This window comes from Myotis myotis, unplaced genomic scaffold (genome assembly GCF_014108235.1).
Source record: "Myotis myotis isolate mMyoMyo1 unplaced genomic scaffold, mMyoMyo1.p scaffold_m19_p_7, whole genome shotgun sequence".
In the NCBI taxonomy this organism is placed as follows: Eukaryota; Metazoa; Chordata; class Mammalia; order Chiroptera; family Vespertilionidae; genus Myotis; species Myotis myotis.
In genome coordinates this window covers 89,575,218-89,596,458 of record NW_023416379.1, presented here as the reverse complement: position 1 = coordinate 89,596,458, position 21,241 = coordinate 89,575,218, and the positions used below count along the sequence as shown (strand labels likewise).

The 21,241-nt window shown below is 43.4% G+C and overlaps 1 protein-coding gene across 1 annotated transcript in view; it reads left to right on the top strand.

Moving 5' to 3' along the window:
* The window catches only part of DNAH8 (dynein axonemal heavy chain 8), a 271,112-nt gene that overhangs the window by 172,614 nt on the left and 77,257 nt on the right, over positions 1-21,241 (top strand). Inside the window, exons 63-73 of the mRNA XM_036318282.1 lie at positions 693-796; positions 2,431-2,607; positions 4,348-4,515; positions 5,372-5,587; positions 9,438-9,575; positions 10,792-10,919; positions 11,265-11,436; positions 13,131-13,286; positions 14,183-14,338; positions 16,624-16,806; positions 20,005-20,110. Coding sequence (XP_036174175.1) covers positions 693-796; positions 2,431-2,607; positions 4,348-4,515; positions 5,372-5,587; positions 9,438-9,575; positions 10,792-10,919; positions 11,265-11,436; positions 13,131-13,286; positions 14,183-14,338; positions 16,624-16,806; positions 20,005-20,110 — 1,704 coding nt within the window. The remainder of the gene's footprint in view (positions 1-692; positions 797-2,430; positions 2,608-4,347; positions 4,516-5,371; positions 5,588-9,437; positions 9,576-10,791; positions 10,920-11,264; positions 11,437-13,130; positions 13,287-14,182; positions 14,339-16,623; positions 16,807-20,004; positions 20,111-21,241) is intronic.

Below are 21,241 nucleotides of genomic sequence, written 5' to 3'. Positions count from 1 at the left end.
ATATCTCAGTGTGCCACTGAGAATCTCTCGGTAGCTTGAAATCAGCCGCGTGGGAGTATTTACACCATGGACACCGGAAACATACAAATGAGTTCTCCCCCTCCCCCGTCAAGAGACCAGATGCTAAACATTCACTAAACACCTCTGCGTAGAACCCAGTTGGGATGTGAGAAAGCTGGTTGGTTGCTGTCCTCTGCAGTGTGTTGGAAGCCACAGAGCCAGGTGCACAGGTTTTAGCGGTTATTTTTGTTTTTATAGTGAAGAGGACAACAAAAATGTTACTAGATTATGCTTCTCATTTGCCATCTCAGAGGCAATAGGATTCAAAGGCAACAAATGACAGCCACAAATTGCTTGCAAAGCCCAGGGGAGCGTAGGTTTGTCAAGCACGTTTCTCAAGCAAGTCCAATAACTGACGTTCTTGGTGCGGCCCTGTGACTTCCCTTCAGTGTGGCCAGATGATATTCTCCCACCAGAGCGATTTTCTTCACCCCCTGCTGAAGCTCTCCGAAATATGGTCACGATTGTTGCTCCTAAGATAGGTGCATTTTTAAAGCATTTGTCCATAATTAATTACCTTGTGTTTGTTATAGTACTTACATGGTGCCTTATGAGTAGAAAATGTTGAATAAATATTTGATGGAGGGGGATTGATAGACTCAGCAAGCGTGTACATATGTGCGTTTGTAAAGGTCTTGACAAGCTCATGGAGGCAAGCGAATCGGTTGCGAAGCTCTCGCAGGACCTCGCAGTGAAGGAGAAGGAATTGGAAGTGGCGTCTGTGAAAGCAGATGAAGTGAGTTTGCATTTGTTTTATCCCGAGCGGTGAGGAACGTTTTTCCAAACTAGAGAAAAAGCATTTAGAAGCTTACAGGGTATAGACTTAGACTATTTCTGGTACGATAGTGTTCCCAATGACCATTAGATATTTTGTTTAACTCATACCAAGGCATACCTAAGCTAGTCTAGCCCACCAGGTCTAAGGCTGTTCTTTCTTCTCTGGCTCTGTCTCTCTTGTTCTCCCGCATCTGTGTATGACATTTCTGCTTGACTGTAGTTATATGTGGTAGGGTCCTGCACGCTCTAGGTTTCTAGGATGCCCCAAGTCTCATCTGAAGTTTGTGCCAAGCAGGGGAAAAATAAGAGGAGGAGTTGGTGAAGTTAAAAAAAAGGATACTCCTCCCAGGGGGTGGGACATGGTGCTGCCCCTTATCTACCGCCCCCCACCCCTCAGGCTGGGTCCACTCCCACTCCCTGAGGCCCAGGTAGGAATTGATACTTAAATCTTGACCTTTATCCAGTTGCTGAAAAGAGAGAGTCAAGAGAGGCACTTAGCAAAGTTCTGGCATATGGTAGGCACTTAGCAAAATATGAGCTATTTTTATTGTTATTTACATGAAGCTTAATATGGTTTCTGATCTTACTCCATTACACTTATATTGTTTTAATTTTTAGAAATTACATACAGTAGAAATACCATTTTTTCTGAAAGGTTAAATGTCTATCTATCTATCTATCTATCTATCTATCTATCTATCTATCTATAAGCCTAAACGACTGTTATGATAGAATGACTGGGACAACCTGAACAATCACAACCGTTTGCTATGACATGCACTGACCACCAGGGGACAGATGCTCAATGACCACCCCTGGTGGTCAGTGCGCTCCCACAGTGGGAACGCCACTCAGCTAGAAGCTGGGCTCACAGCTGGTGAGCACAGCAGTGGTGGCAGGAGCCTCTGCAGCAGTGCTAAGGAGCAGCAAGAGCGTGGCGAGAGCACCGAGCACAGAGCCGGGCGGTGCCCAGCCTGGTTCAGGCTCCTCCCCGGCTTCCTGCCACTTCACTCACTGCTACAACCCTTGGGGATGGCTGACTGCCAGTTTAGGCCCGATCCCTGCAGGCCAGGCTGAGGGACCCCTTCCCTCCCACCCCACTGCGCAAATCTGTGCACGGGGCCTCTAGTTTATTTATATATTCTAAGCCTGAAAAAAGGTTAGGAAATAACAGACTGCAAGGACTGCTTAAGGTGTACTTTAATACACCTTAAAATATAGATGACTCAGCCCTGGCCCGGTGGCTCAGTTGGTTGGAGTGTCGTTCCATGCACCAAAAGGGTTGCAGGTTTAATTCCCAGTCAGGGCACATACCTAGGTTGTGGGTTTGATCCCTGGTCGGGGTGCATAAGAAAGGCAATGGATCCATATTTCTCTCTCACATCAATGTTTCTCTCTCCCTTTCTCTCTCTCTAAAAACCAATAAAAGCATCTTTGGGTGAGGACTAAAATAAGCATATATATCGTAGATGGGGAATGAACTTGCTCTTATTCATGTTTTACATTTTAGTGAATGAATATTCTCTCAGTACTCAAGTCTGTAAATGCTGCTGAGGTTTCTGTTTGTTCTCGTGTGTTTCCTCAATTTAACAGGTATTAGCAGAAGTCACAGTAAGTGCTCAGGCTTCAGCCAAGGTGAAAAACGAGGTGCAGGAGGTGAAAGACAAAGCCCAAAAAATTGTGGATGAAATTGACAGTGAAAAAGTAAAAGCAGAGAGCAAACTCGAGGCCGCTAGGCCTGCCCTGGAGGAGGCGGAAGCAGCCCTGAATGTGAGTAGCGCGTTGCTGTCCCCCCCCCTACACAAGTCCTTGCAGCACTGCGTTCCACTGCATGAAATAACTAGAAGTTTTGTAATCACGAAACTGAGTCTGGAAACAAATCTTTTCACGGATCAAGTTTTCCAAGTTCTAATTTTTTTAAGTCTTTACATCCTATAACTTACTCTTTGCTTCCTGTAAGTTGGCTTTCCATGAGAACTGGGAACCGTACTGGCGATTAATGCCTAAGCCATGCACAAGGGATTCAGATCACTTAGAACCCTGTTCAGATTGTCATGAGCCCCTTTGAAATCCCCATGTGGTTCCCGTTGCTCCCAGGATCAGTCCCCAGCCAGGCGTCCAGGGCTCTGAGGGCACAGCTTTGGAGGCAGGCACACCGGCACCTGCCTCTCGGGGCCACCACTTCTTAAGTAAATTGACTTACCTTCCGTGAGTCTCCATGGGGATTATAATTCCTCACTGATCCTTGGAGGCTCAATGTAAACGTGAAAAGTCATGGGTGCCGTTTGCTGGGCACATGGAAAATACTCGATGAATATTAGTGTTGCTGCTGCTGCTAAGCTGGCTTCTCTCTGCTCCTTGAACTGTCGTTGTCTGTGCCCACACAACATGACCAGACACACAGGAAAAGCTCTAGGCCTTTGGAAAATCATAGTGTTTAAATGAGTCTCTCCCTCTGCCAGGAATGCTTCACCTAACCTTCAAGACCAGGCTCAGACCTCAGCACGTCCAGAAAATGTTGATCTCCCTGCTCTCCTTCATTTGCCCATCACCCCTGAGCTTCTGTTATGACATATAATCCTAGTTTAGGGTAACTGTGTTTTCTCTCTGTCTTGGAAAAATATGAGGACAGGGCTTATTTTTGTTTGTTTGTTTTATATGGGAGAATGGCTGTAGTTGTTATATGAATGAATAGATTTATGATCATCGTCTAATAAAATTGTGACAGTGACCAGGGCACATTCTTCATCCCCACTCCCTTTATGGTTTCCGTGATGACGAGAGGGAGGGAGGGAGGTGGGGGGAGAGAGAGAGAGAGAGAGAGAGAGAGAGAGAGAGAGAGAGAGAGAGACCACTGAATCAAATGGGTCTTAGGAGATTTTCTTGGTTTATGGGATGTCCCGGTCCTTCTTGCTTTGAATGTCTGGTAATGACTTATTCGAAACCCAGCTCACATACAGAAATTGTCAAAAAACATTTTTAGGAGGCAGGTGTTACAATAACTTGTCTTGTCTCCTTTGAATTCCTCCCCCTTCCATGGGTAGGGCAGCCCTCACAGTGCAGGCCGGAGGTGAGGCTTCTGCTACTCCGGCCTTGCTCCTCTTTGTTATCCACACACAAGACAGTCTCTGTGCTTTGAAGATGCAAGTTATCTATGTGTTTCCCATCACTGGGGCTTGTTGCTAACAAAGGCTTGGGGCGGGGTGGGGGGTGGGGTCGGGGTCGGGTTGCTGGGTGGTCAATGAATGGTAGTGATATTCCAAGGAACTAGTTGAGGGCAATAGAGGGGAAAAAACAACACTAAAATAAACATAACTCCTAGAATCACAGTGAAAGAACTAGTAGGAAAACATCTTGGAATGCAAATGGTTAAGGCGATAATGTCAGGGTTTGGGGAGAAAATGCATTTTGAAGTTCTCTACTTTTGTTATTTAAAAGTATTAGATTGCCACATGACTATGAACACTGCTCAACAACAACAAAAATATTGATTCCTCACCCCCAATACAGACTATCAAACCAAACGATATTGCCACGGTCAGGAAACTTGCAAAGCCCCCGCATCTTATTATGAGAATCATGGACTGCGTTCTGTTACTCTTTCAAAAGAAAATTGATCCTGTTACTATGGATCCAGAAAAACCTTGCTGCAAGCCGTCATGGGGAGAGTCGCTGAAAGTAAGTGAAATCTGTTTTATGGGCCCCGTGCGGCGCTCGGGTGTCCCCAGCCCGGGCCCTCGATTCGGGCCACACAGGCTGGCCGGTGAAAGTCGACCGCTGTGTATCGAGCAGTGTCTCTTACTCTGCATCTCCCAGAATGTAAGTAGGGAAAGAGGTTTAGGCTGAACGCTTGCATTCTGCATGATCTGCCCGGAACCAGTGGCCAGTATTGGCAGTCCCGATGTCAACCGATTTAAATGCACTCCCTGGACAGGAAGCTGGGGGTGTTACAGGTGACTGGAGAAAAACCAAGCCATGCGTAGAGAAAGGGAGTGACATTTTAATTATAAATTCTGCACAGGCCCGGAGAAAAATGTGTCTTTCAAATGCTGGGCGCCCCCAACATGGAGGAAACTCTCTCTATTTATACTTTTTCCAGTCCTTTGTCTCCCAAATTTGGAAGGAGACTTCCGGGCCTTCTGAGAAAGAAGGCCTGCGTGCTGGGAAGGGGCCATGCGACCATATCCCAAGGCCTGGCCTGGCGCCAGCACTGACAATTCTGTCTGGGGCAGAGTTTATGGCCTCCCTGGAATGGGAGTAGTCTTATTTTCCTTATTATTTAAGCAAGCAAGCGTTTACAGAAGCCAAAATAGCAGGGTGAACATTTCAAACAGCAGTTTTTATATAAGATGGATGCTTCAGGGGAACTTTGATCTTTAGAAATGAGAGGACAGTTTGCGGTTCACAGATTTAGGCTGGCCCCTGTCCTAGTCTTGGTTTGTATGGTGCAGCCAATCCGCTGTTACTCTGGAGCAGCCTGGCTGGGGAGCGGGCAGGTATCTCCTTGCAGACCTGTGGTGCTGGTGTTTTGCAGCTGATGAGTGCCACGGGGTTCCTGTGGAGCCTGCAGCAGTTCCCCAAGGACACCATCAACGAAGAGACGGTGGAGTTGCTGCAGCCGTATTTTAATATGGATGATTACACTTTTGAAAGTGCCAAAAAAGTCTGTGGGAATGTGGCCGGTCTGCTGTCCTGGACACTCGCTATGGCAATATTTTATGGCATCAACAGGGAGGTGCTGCCCCTGAAGGTACGTTTCCTTCCTTTTCCCAGTAACTCGGTGCTCAGTAACACCAAACCTTCATGTTACTGCTATTAACAGGCAAGGTATCATCTGACGAGTCAAGGTAGATGTCCCAGTGGCCAATGTTTTCCTCTTTTTCTGTTTGCTCGCTCACCGTCTCGCGCCATTTTTACGTCTGTTACATGTTTTGGGCATCTCAGGCGAGACACTGGAACCAGCTTGTTAACTTGGACAGGGAAGGAGTTTACTGGGAATAATAACCAAGCTGTCATCTAGTAGAAGAGCACTCGCCATTTCTTTGAAGTTTGGGGATAAGGTTTGGAGACTGAATTTGGTTGCTATATTCCAAACAAAATTTATAAAAATTTGTATCACCACCTGGAAATGTTTTACATTTCAAAGACAGAAAGGGAAACTCTTATGCATCTAAGACACAATAAAACAAAATTTAAAAGAATGATTACAAAAGAAGAGAATTCAGGGTGCCGCAGACTTCCCACCAGCCTAACATTAGAACAGAATGAAAAACGCACGTAGAGTAGTGAGGAGGACATTGCCCTGCTCCGAGGATTCAGTATCTGGCCAAGCTGCCCTCTGTGTCTGAGGGAACAAAAAGACCTTCTCAAGGAAGTAATTTAAGTATTGAGGGAAAATACCTCTCTCCCCCGCCCACACACACACACATCTATGCTGGGCCAGACTGTCCTTTATATCTGAGGGAACAGAAGGACTTTCTCAGGAGTGCAAAGGATATATAAAATAATTCACCCAGACAAACACAGCCCTGCTGCCCACCCCAGCCCCATGCAGGTGAAAGAGTTGAAAGTGGTTGCTCTGTGGAATAGGAACTGGTGAGGAGGTGGGCAGGTTGCTGGTTTTCATAGTAAGCCTTATATAAGGGATTGCCTCTTTAAACTCCATGCTTCGTGACAAATAGAAAATAAATGAAAAATAAAGTTTTAACAAAGGGAAATGATGAGACTATAGAACAAACACACCCAAACAAAAAGGTACCAAGAGAGAAATGTTGCATAAATTTCAGAATTCAAGAAAAAAAAGACTTAAAAGAGCTGTTATTTTTTAGTAATCAAAATTTTTATTCCTAATAATTAAGTCTACAGTGAGACTTAATTGTAATAATCTAATCTAATAAAAGGGAAACATGCAAATTGACCACACCTCCACTACGCCCCAAGCCACTCCCACTGGCCAGTCAGAGCGACTATATGCAAATTAACCCAACTAAGATGGTGGCCAGCAGCCACGGAGCTGGAGCAAGCAGGAGGCTTGGTTGCCTTGGCAATGGAGGAAGCCAAGCTTCCCGCCTTCCCTGGCCAGCTGTGGCCTCCACTCAAGGCAACAAAGTTTCAATTATAGAGGATAAATAAACCCCAGATGCCTGCTTCTAGCCAGCCTCCACTGGAAGCTTGGGTGGCTGGGGGCCGTGGCCAGCCTGCAAACAGCCATCAGCCCCTCACCCAAGCTGGCCAGGCACCCCAGCGGGGACCCCCACCCTGAAGGGGCTGTGGCCAGCCTGCAAACAGCCATCAGCCCCTCACCCAGGCTGGCCATACCCTCATGGGGTGAGGGTCCCCATTGGGGGCCTTGGCCAGCCTGAAAACAACCCTCAGTCCCTCACCCAGGCTGGCCAGGCACTCCAGCAGGACCCCCACCCTGATCTGGGACATCCTTCAGTGCAAACCAACTGGCCCCCACCCATGCACCAGGCCTCTATCCTATAAAATAGAAGGGTAATGTGCAAGTTGACCCTAACAGCAGAACGACTGGGAATGACTGGTCACTATGACACACACTCACCACCAGGGGGCAGACGTTCAATGCAGGAGATGCCCCCTGGTGGTCAGTGTGCTCCCACAGGGGGAGATCTGCTCAGCCACAAGCCAGGCTGCCAGCTGCCAGTACAGTGGTGGTGGTGGGAGCCTCTCCCGCCTCCTCAGCAGCGCTAAAGATGTCTGACTGCAGCTTAGGTCTGCTCCCCACTGGCAAGTGGACATCCCCCGAGGGCTCCCGGGTTGCCAGAGGGATGTCTCACTGCCAGCTTAGGCCCAGTACCCCAGGGAGCGGGCCTAAGCCAGCAGGTGGTCATCCCCTGAGGGGTCCCAGACTGCGAGAGGGCATAGGCTGGGCTGAGGGACCCCGCCCCCCCCCAGTGCATAAATTTTTGTGCACTGGGCCTCTAGTTAAATATAATAATATTAAGGTACTTAAAGCAAAATCCATTACTACTTTAGGTGGAGATTAATAAAAATAATATTGTAATTTGAGATTGTGGCGCACAACATCACTCCAGCACAGATGGTGTGGGCCTAGCGCTGGCTCTCTGGGTGTGACCTATGCACATTGTGTTAAGGGCCCACGCTTGGCTAAATGCTCTGCTGTCACCCTGTTGATGTTCTTAATAATATTGGAACAAGGACCCACATTTCCATTTTGCACGAGGCCCTGCAAATTATTTATCCAATCCTGAGTAGGCATAAATTAATTATAGAGAGGTTTTACACCATATTATTTTAAAGTTTGAATTGCTACTTGAGCTTTTTAAAATACAAACAAAGAATATGATGGCTATTGTCCAAGAATCATTTACAAAAATAGATCATGTTCAATGCTAAAAGAAGACCTTGCTTTAATTCCCAGAAGCAAAAATCACTGAGGCCTTGTTCTCTGATAATAAGCAATAAAATTGGAAAGTTTACATTTTAAAGAGTCAGTCACTTTTACTTAGAAAATGATGACAAACAGCTAGCTACCAAAACTTTTTTGAGTTGGTAAAGTGATACGTTCTTTTCCCTTAAGTGAATCAAAGATACTAAATCCAGTACATACTCACTTATAAGCACACATATGCACCAAGTTTGAGGAAAGTGGACTAGAGCTAATAAAAATAACATTAAAAATTAGAAGAGAGTAAAGTAGAATTAATGAGTAAATCTAGAACTAAATGGTGCTTTGCAAAAACAAAATATATTCTTAGGAAATTTAATCAGGAAGAAAATATAGAACCAATGAGAATAGAAAGAGAAATCCATATAATCACAGATGTGTAGATTTAAGTAATTAAAAAGCAAATTGTACACAGTTTTATGTAAATACATTAGAAAATCTAAATGAAGTGAAAATTTCCTGGGGAAGAGGGTTAAATTCAAATAAATGAAATACTGTGAAAGAAATTGAGAAAATTTTCAAAAAACTTCTATGCCAGAAGGCTCTTGGGCTATCTTACTTTGCTGATTAATTACTTTATATGTACAAGGAAATATAATTACCATGTTGTAAGACTTAGAAAAGGATGGAAAACTACTGTGGCAGTAATTTCACTTCAAAGAATCTCTACCAAGGAAACCATCCACAATGTTTACATTCCCAACAGTACTCATCCCAGCATTGCTTATAACAATTAAAAAAGGGGGAGGGGGATGTCTGAGAGTACAGAAAAGGATGCATCCAAACTGCATATTATGCAGCCATATAACCGATGTTCACGAAAAGGCTTTAAGGACAGGGGAAATGATTCTACTACCTTAGGGGGGTGGGGCGGGGGGGGGGGGGGGCAATCAAAATGCCAGGGATCAACCTCTTCATACGATACTCAGACTGTCACTGGGTAAAATCACGGGTAATTTTTGTTCTCCTTCCTACACATTGCTGCAGTGTCCATGTGAACATTAATAATTAAAAGAAAAAGAACTTTAACAAAGTGTCTTCAAGACCCTCTGCTTCCCCAGCTGAAAGCGCTGACACGGGTGACCTCCAGACATCTAGGGCAACATCATGGGGGGTGTGGTTTACCTACCGATGGAAGTCAGGTGTCTAATCACCCCCTCTTCCTTCCAAGGCTAACCTGGCCAAGCAGGAGGGCCGCTTGGCAGTCGCCAATGCTGAGCTGGGGAAGGCGCAGGCACTGCTTGATGAGAAACAAGCTGAGCTGGATAAAGTGCAAGCAAAATTCGACGCGGCAATGAATGAGAAAATGGTGAGATTAAGTACCCAAAGTGAAGGAAACGTATGGAAATGTTACGCAAGTATACAGTATGTTGCATTTAGAAATTAGGTCCATGTGTGTGACCGAAAAGATTTACCTGAATGCCCCTCCCTGCTAGCGATGTCTATTTATTTTGGATCTTTGACACGTCAAGGTCTTTGTAATCATCACTTTCCATAAGGGGAACTGTGACGTCCTGCCCCAAAGGCACCGGCTTTGCGCTTGGGAAACTGGGCTTCAGGTCCCGCTCATGCACTTATTAATTGTGAAGTTGAGGGTGATTATCCTCAATTATCCATCAAATGGGGATCCTGATCCGACCTCTGAGGTCAGATGTGAAGTGGTGGCCTGGTTGTGGGGCAGGGGCCAGGGGAAGAACAAGGCCCGTGTGGAGGGTTTGCTGACTCCTGGGGTCTACCCATCACTGCCACTGTTACGCGGTCATTGTGAGGACACTGAACCCAGATCTGGAAAAACGTGTGGCAGCAGCAGCACCATAACATAGGATTTCCACCATGCCGACACAGCGGGCCTAGCCACCCCCACTAGGTAGCACTGAGACGGAGTAAGTAATTAGGAGGTGATGGGTTTTGGTTATCCGTTACCTTTTCTTCTAATATGATTTGTTTAATTATAAGTTTACATAATTTAATTTTTAATAACGGCTATTTAACACCACACATGCCCTACAACTTTCACAATTGGCTCTTGTGAGCGGATGCAAGCTGCCTGCAGCACACGACTGTTGTGTAGAAATTTTCTGAGGGGAAATCTTGGTTAACTGCAAAGAACTCAGAATTATTATTAAATCCAAATCTTTTAAAAGCAATATATTTTATTGTTTTGGTTCTATTTTGAAAATATTTAATAGAAATACTATTTTATTTTATTTAAAAAAATTTTTCTTTATTGATACATATGTGTCCTTATCCTCTCATTGCCCCCCCCCATAGAAATACTATTTAATTGGTGTGATTTTGTATTCTAGCTTACAAAATTGCTTTTCTTGAAATTTTGTAATGTAAAATAACTATATACTGAATAAATTACCAGAATTTAACAGGTAAGGTTTCCCTTACACTGTTTTTTAGATTATATCAATTTTACACATTAAGAAATTCCTCCAGGTATTTTACATGCGAATATAATGGGTATTTAATTCAGGGATTTAAGAAGTTCTTGAGACCTTCTTCCTGTATGAACACAGGACTTGCTGAACGATGCCGACATGTGCCGGAAAAAGATGCAGGCAGCCTCCACCCTCATCGACGGGCTGAGTGGAGAGAAGATCCGATGGACTCAGCAAAGCAAAGAGTTCAAAGCTCAGATTAACAGGTGTGCATCTCGGTCTTCGTTATACTCGCTCTCCATCCCGGGCACCGCCCCAAACGCCACCTCTTTGTGACGCTGGAGAATGTAAAACCCATCTCCCGTGAAGAGCTTTCCCGTGAAGAGCTTTCTCCGGCGGCGGCTTTTCCACATACCCATCGCCGAATCCCTGAATCCCTCCGTCTAAGAAACTGCTTGCAGCTTAAGTTCCGCGCTCTCGCTCTCGCTCCCGCTCTCGGTGAAACAGAGAGGGAAGCAACTTTGTGAGGTCCCTGTCATCTCCACTCAGGCTCAGCAGTGTGGCCCTTCCAGCTCCTCACACTGTGAGGGTGACTGTGTTTTCCTCCACAGGCTCGTGGGTGACATTCTGCTGTGCACCGGGTTCCTCTCCTACCTCGGTCCTTTCAACCAGATATTTAGGAACTACCTGCTGAAAGAGCTGTGGGAGCTGGAGCTGAGGGCGCGGAAGATTCCTTTCAGTGAAAACCTGAACCTCATTTCAATGCTGGTGGATCCTCCCACAGTGAGTCTTTCTGTCCTCATCACATTATTTGAATTTCAGTCTCATTTTATTTCTTACTAAGAAATCAAGGTACACCTACTTTGTTTTTTTCTTTTCTTTTCATTTAGTTGAAAAGATTGTTTGAAAATGCTTACGAGCTCCAAAAATGGATTTTCTCTGTTGTGTAAAAGTTACTCTGCATTTTAAGAAATCCTCCTTTCCAATGAGTCCCAGTGTCACTGCTGTGAACTGAAAGGCCATTTGTGAGTTACAGACAGGCGGGTAGTGAGCTCTCCTGACGGCCCTTCAGTGTTTACACCATCCTACTAAACCACGCGCTCTCGCAAACATCCCAGGCCAATGAGACCTCAGCTAGGCCCCAAGCTCTGGTATTAACCTTCTCTTGGTCATTAGCGATCCCTTATTAGCAGCACGCTCCGTGTCACCGAGGAACAGGGTGACCTACCTCCCCAGCCTCCCTCGTGGGGAATTGGGCGCCTCTGCCCGTTGCCAGTGCCCCCTGCAGGGCTCCGGTGGCAGTACACGCTTGCCAGGCCATTTGTATTCATGAGCTGCTTTTCTGATTTGTGAATATGCTCCCCAGTTGCCCTAGAGACGCCATGCTATTAATTGCATGTTCTCTCTACTTAAAAGTTAGTCTTTCCAATTCAAACAATATTGACATGGTCCTGACAGGGACTCGATCAGGTACTGAAGATAGTGGGTCACTGGTGAGGCTCAGTGGGCCAGGCTATTCTTTAGTAGTTATGGCCTTTGAAGGCGGAGGCTGGTTGGTTTGTGGGATCTCGGGTGATTTTATGGACACGTTGGAGGCAGGCTGGCAATTCCCTCTGATTTTGGAAAAGAAATATATATTTTTTAAATGTCATTGATGAGCTCCTGCCAATATAATATCTTGCCTCTCCTGACTTCTCTCCCTCCAGCTACGCAACCCCGGACCCCACGAAAGCAGAACCAAGGGCAGGAAGGGGAAGTTTCAGGGGCTTATCCAGGGCTTATCTCCTCTGACATCTTTCTTTTTCTTCTTCTTCTTCTTGTTTCTAATCCTCACCCGAGGATATTTTTTCCATTGATTTTTTAGGGGGCATGGAAGAGAGAGGGAAAGACAGAGAGAAATATCAATGTGAGAGAAACACAGTGATTGGTTGCTTCTTGCACGCACCCCGACCAGGGCCCAGGCTGGGGAGGAGCCTACAACTGAGGTACATGCCCTTGACTGGAATCAGACCTGGGACCCTTTGGTCCATAGGCCGACTGAGCCAAACCGGCTATGGCTTCTCTGACATCTTATCACCTGTAACCATTATCTCTGCCTCCTTTAGCCAGCCTGTACCCCACCCACAAAGCCAGCCTCACCATATTTTAAGCCTCTGTGTTCTCCAAATGCTTAGCAACCAAGCTTCATGTAATCAATTTAACAATATTAACTCAAGCTTGAAAACATAACATACAGAACTAAACCTAGTCTTGCATCATGAGAGAAAGGATTTATTTATTACTGTTTTTTAAAAAAAATTAATACTACTTGGTTCACATTTACAAATTTGGGATTTTTTTCTGGGTACCTGTTGCACGTTCTCAATGGAAAAATAAATGTCCAAATGTTAAATTATTTTATATTGTGGTGCTTTTAACTACTAATGAAAGCTTTCTCGTTCTCCTTCGAATGGCCATGTCCACTTCCTGTCATTCAGATTGGCGAGTGGGGACTGCAGGGCCTACCAGGAGATGACCTCTCGATTCAGAATGGCATTATTGTGACGAAGGCCACCAGATACCCACTCCTCATAGATCCACAAACTCAAGGCAAAACTTGGATTAAATCAAAGGAAAAAGAAAATGACCTGCAGGTGTGTACCATTTGGTGCAGGGGAAAGTAATCTTGAAATCATGGAATTTCCCCCAAATTTCCATTGAATCTGCCAGTCATAAAGTTGTCATCTCTGTAATTGTTTGCTAATTTACACCCTTGAGTTTTTGTAACAGGGATTGGGGCAAAGGCTTTGCAATTTTCTCTCTTGTGAAAGAGAGAAATCTCCCTTGATTGCACTCTCCCTCTCTGTCCACTGCCCTGGCTCTATTGTGGATGTGGGATATGGCTTCTATCCTGGGCCTTGCGTCTGGGCTTACAGGAAAGCAGCCAAAGAGCTTGTGATTTAGGCCACCTGCATCACTCGCTCAGGCACTCGGTACTACATAGCATATGAGGGTCCAGTGTTGGGGTTGGTGTCTAATAAGGTGTTCATCTTCATTCCTGAAAATGAAGGGCAGGATTCCAGCCCTCCTGACTCCCCGGGGGAATCTCATCACCATTGATATTTCAATTCAGCTTCCCAGATGGACTGTTCATTGTTTCCTAGACACTGTTCTAAGCCTCCTGGATCCATATTTTTGCTTGTGCTATTTCTCCTAATGAGGATGTCTTTCTCCACCCCACTGCCCACTTCCCTTACATCGCAGGTAAAAATCTTAAATATCTCAAAGTCCACATCCAACACTATCTTTGTCAAGAATTCTCTGGGTCTGAGGAGCACCCCTTCTCCTCCTCTTTCCATCACAGAGAGCCCGTTACACACCCAGGACTTCCACAGGCCACGACTCATCGAGCTTTGAAAATTGCTGCTTTTATTTTTATAAACAAGGCTTCCCAAATAGCCCTCAAAATTTGTAGTCAACTCTTGGTTTCCACTGAGGAGGAGGCACATCCTTTGTGCCATTTGTAGAGTGATGAGCTCTTTGTTTTTAGGTGACATCTCTGAACCATAAGTATTTCCGCACACACTTGGAGGACAGCCTTTCCTTGGGCCGACCGCTGCTCATCGAGGACATTCGTGAAGAGCTGGATCCGGCCCTGGACAATGTGTTAGAAAAGAATTTCATTAAATCAGGCACCAATTTCAAGGTGAGCTTTGTAAAAAAAAAAAAAAAAAGAAAGAAAAGAATAATGGTGACATCTACTTATCTTTTTGAGCATAGCAGTAAAGGCAATTTCTTTCAAGTAATTGTTATCCTGGAAAAAATAATTTCCAAACTCATGTTCAGTGTTTCCTTTAAAAATACATAGTAATAGCCTGGCTGGTGTGGTTCAGTGGTTGAGTGTCAATCTATGAACCAGGAGGTCATGGTTGGATTCCTGGTTGGGACATGTGCCCAGGTTGTGGGCTCGATTCTCAGTGTGGAGCGTGTAGGAGGCAGCTGATTGATGATTCTCTCTCATCGTTGATGTTTCTCTCTCCTCCCTTCCTCTCTGAAATCAATAAAAATATTAATATATATATTAAAAATATATACATACTGTAGTACAACATTAAAAATATTAAAATATATACATACACATATATATTTTAATGAAAAATATAGGGGGAGGGCGATTTCTTGCTAAGAGTAGTCATTTCACTGAAACTAAATAATATATTAAGGAAAGACATTGTGTAGTCATAATAATAAGGTATTATTATGTGTATTTTAGCAACTCCAAGAAAATTGGTTTGTAAGCCTTATATACATCTATACAATAAAACCTGTATTTCATTGGAGAAAATGGCATTTTAATAAAGTCTATGGACACTGATTTGTTCATTTCTCTCTTAACGTTCAGTCTAAATTCATGGTCTTTGCTGGAAGCTATGGAATAGTATTCCTGATTTTTTATTATAATTGTTTTCAGTCTGTTTTTTTTTTTTTTTTTCATTGGTCATTCTCTATGTTTAGGCTTCTTCGGATTTTTATTTTTTGATGAATGACAGCCTTTCTGGTTGATTTTTTTTTTATTTGGACAACTTAATTTTATGAATATCAGTGAATAAAATTTGAAATTTGAAAATTTTCCTCACTAAACAAAGAGATTTATGTAGAAAAAACTCCTTCATAATGTGAATTCTGTTATATGCCATGTTTAATATTCCAAAGAAGGTTGCAGACTCGCCATTCCTGAAAGTCCTTTAAAAGACCCCCAATTCTTAACCGCAGCGTCAAGGCCTGCTGCCTGAGGATGTGCCAGCCCCCCTAACATGTGGATTAAGATTAAAATCTAATTCATTTAGAAATGTTGTAAATTCCACCTGACTTTTGTTGTTGTTGTTAATCCTCACCTGAGAATATTTTTCCATTGATTTTTTTTTTTTAAGAGAGAGTGGAAGGAAGGGGGAGACACAGAGAGAAACATCGATGTGAGAGAGAAACCCTGATTGGTTGCTTCCTGCATGACCAGGACCAGGGATCAAGCCTGCAAGGACCACGCCTACCACCAAGGTACATGCCTTTGACTGGAATTGAACCCAGGACCCTTCAGTCCTGGGGCTGACACTCTATCCACTGAGCCAAACCAACCACGGCTCCACCTACTTTTTAGACAGAAAAACCTGTTGTTTTTCAATATACTGCAGATTGTAGTGTTTAAGATAAATGCCACCTTTCTTGAAAATTATATTGGCACTTTTCTTCTTTGGAAATGTTATTAACCCTTTCTGTTGTTAAGTGGGAAAAATACGTTGGCATGTTTTTCCTTTGAAAATTTTGTTAACCCTTTCTGTTGTTAAATGTGCTTCAGATATGACTGTGAAATGGAAGAAGAAATTAAATATTCTATAAACACGACAAATTTCCATAGCAGGAAATAATTTTCTCAAGTGGAAAAAACAGTCAAGTCTTTGACTTGAGTTTTTCTTTTTTTTTTTTCTTTTTCTTTTTTTTAAAAATATATTTTATTGATTTTTTTACAGAGAGAAAGGGAGAGAGATAGAGAGTTAGAAACATCGATGAGAGAGAAACATCGATCAGCTGCCTCCTGCACACCCCCCACTGGGGATATGCCCGCAACCCAGGTACATGCCCTTGACCGGAATCGAACCCGGGACCCTTGAGTCCGCAGGCCAACGCTCTATCCACTGAGCCAAACCGGTTTTGGCATCTTGAGTTTTTCTTTATTCAACATTTGTCTTGGATAAAATTTTCATTGAATTTGCTTGGTGTTATGGCTAAAAACATCTCCACGCAGGACCACAGTGTAACTTATTCTAAAGGGATAGGCTTTATTCTTTAAGATCAATGATTAAAATTTCACAACTTTCTTTTTCGGTTCCTCCAAGTTCACAGCTCTAGCCTCTGGTGAAATATTTTTTAAATTGAGCCCATCGTGCTAGTCCTGTCCTCTAAGCCTTTTTAAACTTTATATTTGCATTGATGTAGGTGAAAGTCGGTGATAAGGAATGTGATATCATGGATTCATTTAAACTTTATATTACTACAAAGTTACCGAACCCTGCCTTTACCCCCGAGATCAATGCTAAAACATCAGTCATTGACTTCACCGTTACGATGAAAGGACTTGAGAATCAGTTACTAAGGAGAGTAATTCTAACAGAGAAACAGGTAATAATTTCTCAAGGTAAAGAACTTTGACTTAAACTATAATAAATGTTTAAACTTTATTGGGAAATTGTTAAGTCTATGGACAAAAAAAATTAAATAAATCCTGTTTACCTTTGTTAACATAAATATTTGTTTTGTAGTCTCAAATCCTGTCAGGAAATCATGTAACTAACTTACTTCTCCTCCAACTTCAGACAGACACACACACACACACACACACACACACACACACACACTCACACACACATTCACGCACACACTCACACATTCACACCCCTATTTCCACTTCTTACATCTGACTTTAAACCTTCGGGTATGTTGACTTTCATCTCTATAGGCCTGTGGATGGATGGTCTTGGATATAACTGAAAAGTTTGATAAAATAATGATTCCGGAGAAAAAGAAATTGCTCTGAATGAGTATTATTACCACTGTAGTAGTTTCAACCACTACAATCTAATAATCTAATAATATAGGGAGCCATACTTTTATTTTAATCAAGTGAAATTTGCACTAAAGCAGGGAACATATTTAAGTATAATTGAGGGTTCTAATCAAACAAAGAACAATTTTAGATGGGGTGATTCTAAGAGCAATTAAAATAAGATTAAACTAATTGTTAGGATAAATGTCAGAAAATGTTAAATGCTATGCACAAAATATAATTTTCTATATCTGTAGATATAAAATATATTTGCACAAATATAATTAATTTTGATATTAAGGGTTCAGCGGAAAGGCAAGGTTAGCAATAGAAAGACCAGAGAGGCATAAAATGGGAGGGTGAGAAGATGGCAGAAGAAGACAGGACAAGGAAAGGAAAAAAGGCAAGAGATCCGAACAGATGGACACAAACAGAGAGGAAAGACATTCAAAAACAGAAGGAGGAATGACACTGACCACAAAAAAAAAAGAGAGAGAGAGAGATAGTAAAAGGAGAAGTGAAATCCTACCTCGTCCATAGAGATGGTCACCTGGCGCAGGCCTGGAAGGGCAGCCAGTCTGGTGGAGGGAAGGGCACAGTCCCAGCTTCCATGCTCATCTGATCCTAGTTAACAACAAACAGCCCAGGGCTTATGCAATCCAGAAAGAGCATCCATTCCGCTTCCACAGCCAGGCAGAGAGAGCACGGCCCCTCCATTACTTCTTAAGGCCTCGTGGTGTCAACTGGTAAAAACTGGTCCTTCCTTTGTGGCCTGCTTGGTACTGTCAGTCTGTTCCAGGCTGATTCCTCAATGGCCCAGGTCCCCCATGTAGGCTACACTAGCTTCTGTAAGGCGGGCCCCTCCATGTCCCAGAGCGCCTATGCTCATTCTTCTAGGCCTGAGCTCCCGCTTCAAATGATGTGCTAAGATGTTCACACCAGGCTTGCTGGAGAAACAAAATGCACACTCAGTCTGCAGGAGACCTCCTGACCATTATGTTCACCCCCCTAACAAGCTGCTCTGAAACCCATTTTACAGGTGAACAAGTGGAGACCAGAGAGAATAGGGTCTTAACCTGTAAGAGTACACAGGCTTTCCACCCTGTCAGACCTCCTAGGCACACGTTTCAGGTCATGCTGTAAAGCTCACAAGCATCCACTGTACCGTGATGCTTGTGTTTCTGTATCTTAACTGACAGGGAAGTTAACGGTATTCATTTTGTCCACGTGTTCCTATACTGCCACCCAGGGGTGACTATTCTAATGAAAACAATACATTAGCTATTCCCCTGCAAACAAAGCCAGGCTCTTCAGCTCTTCATTGCCACTTCATCACATACTGCAAACCTGATAGTGAATGGTATTGTACACGGGATACGCTGGTCTTGGAGTTGAATAACAAGGCTATTAGGCCGTTCTCTGACAGTAGCTAGCTATGCATATTGTACTGAAATGCTATTTGGAGTTAATATTTCTGGGTGCTCAGTTTCCCCAGACATAAAATAAAGTTAATGAATAAATTCAGCACATTTCAACTTAACAAATACTTATTGGGTTGAGTCCATTCTCTGCAAAGCCTTGAGGTAAGTGCTGCCAAGAATACAAGAACCCGTAGGACAAGTTCCTGCCCGTTAGATGTATGGCTGTAATTGAGACGCACGTCGTGGGAGGTATGCCGATGGGTGCTGTGCTGTGGCTCTTGATTGATGGCTTGGTTTAGGAAGACCTTCTGAAAAGGGAGGAATTTCCAAAGCAGTTTTTCAAGAAACTTCCTCAACTAAGTAGTTTAAAAACACAGTTCGGAGTACAAGTTGTGATTCTGCATAAAATCAGAAGAGTGCGCTATCAAGAATGTTACTGAGACTATTTAAGTTTACTCTATGTTTAGCAAGAGAATTATATCCACGTTAAATTTCTGAGTTTGAAAATTGCACTATAGTTATGTAAGAGAATGTCTTGGATCTTAGGAGATTTGCTGAAGATGTTAGGTAGAAATGATCATGACATTGGCAAATGGTTCAGCAATGATGATAATAAATATTATATAGAGAGAAAGAGTGATAAAGCAAAATGCTATTTGGTGAGCCTAAGTAACGGGTTTGTGAGAGCTCATTGTACCAGTCTTGCAACTTTTCTGAAAGCTGGAAATTTTTCAAAATGTAATTTAAAAAAAACACATTATTCACGTATGAAAAATATACCTCCCAAACATCCAATTTAGCCCCTGTTGTAGAAGGAGCTTCAAAATAATGGAAAATGGATTTGTATTGGCAACTGGCTATGCCAAACCAGGTACCTGGAGTCCCTATAGGCAGGCCCCAAGCGAAGAGCTCACTTTTGGCTTGGGTTGCCTTGTGGTTTCTTGGTATTAATTAATGCCTCTTTGTTTCTACCACTTCTGACTGCAAATAAAGTTAACATTTCTCCCAGAGCCAATGTAGACACAGGGCCAAGAGAATTGGACACTCTAATTTAAATAAACTGAGAGCTGGAAAGACAGCTGGGGATAATTGGGCACAATTATTTTAGCAAGGTAATCACATGCACGCCCCTGTAAGTGCTATGGAAACTAAATGCTACTGGGCATAATTTAAAAAAACCTGTCTAGAGAAACAAAAATATGGGAAAATAGGTTTGACTAGTGGTAGCTATTTCTTGTCATTCAAAAGGCATTTTGGGTTAAACTTTTAAAAGTTTGTAATAAACACTAGTAAACTGGATTTACGGTAATAACTGGTAACATTCCGAGGTTGTTTTGTGTCTCTTAATAACAGGAGCTGGAGTCTGAGAGGGTTAAACTTTTGGAGGACGTGACTTTCAATAAGCGGAAGATGAAAGAACTTGAAGATAACCTCCTCTACAAATTAAGTGCTACAAAAGGTATTGTGTTTATCACGACATAATCAAATAATGGATTCTGAAGAAGGATTTCTTGTGTCCTCTTCTCAGCGGCCCCAGGATGACAGATGTTAGGAAATATTCAAGCGAGGCAATTCCCATGGAGACATTAAAGAGGGGCGGCAGGGAATCTGATTACTGAATTAGCAAACAAGGTCTGCGCATTTGAGAATAACCGTTTTCTTGATGTAATTGCTCTCTCCTGAGAAAGGAAGGGCTCCCAGTAGAGCTAGATAACTCTTAATAGGCTAATTTGCTTGCCCAATGGAAACGAATGGGCTCCATCTATTTTTTTAGATTCATGCTTTCAACTGGCGTTGAAATGTAATCACCACCTGGGCTCTGAGGTGTGTAATCTGTGGTGGAGGCACTTCAGCACCCAAGGCCCAGTTGTCCCCCCCCCCCCCTTTTTTTTTTTTATTGTTGTTAATCCTTACCTGAGGATATTTTCCCATTTACTTTTTAGAGAATGAAAGGGAGGGAAAAAGACACAGAGAGAAACATCAATGTGAGAGATCAATGCCCCAACCAGGGCAGGGCCGGAAATTGAATCTGCAACCCAGGCCCATAGGCCGACGCTCTATCCACTGAGCCAAACCAGCGAGGACCCAGCTTACGCTTGGTTTGACTTGATCTCCCACTTAGAAGTCAGGTTCTGCCTGGGCAGTCAGATCCTCGCAACACCCCCTGATCTGGGGAGGTGTTCTCTCTGAGTATGTAAAAATATTTTATCCCAAGGAAATAAAATCAACAAACACTACAGTAGGCAGCTTAATGCCATGTAAAGTCTACCATTAATTAGAAGTTTAATGATGAATACTTCCCAATAGCACTTTAATCCTTGGATTAAAAAAAAAATCTGAACCTCCCAGAAGAACACTATGCGTTCTCTCACAGCAGTCTCTAGCATCACCTTCCAGGTGACCTGAACGGAAGTACCATTTTCTGCCTTAATGGCACTGTCTGTCCCTTGGTGCAGTGTGTTCTCCCACCACTTGGTTCCTCTGGGGATTCTAAATATTAGAAAGATGGCTGAGGTCTCCTCTCCTGACCGGGCCAAGAGTGTGCTGGCTCCAGGTCTCTTTCCTGTGAGGTTAACCACAAGTTGGACTC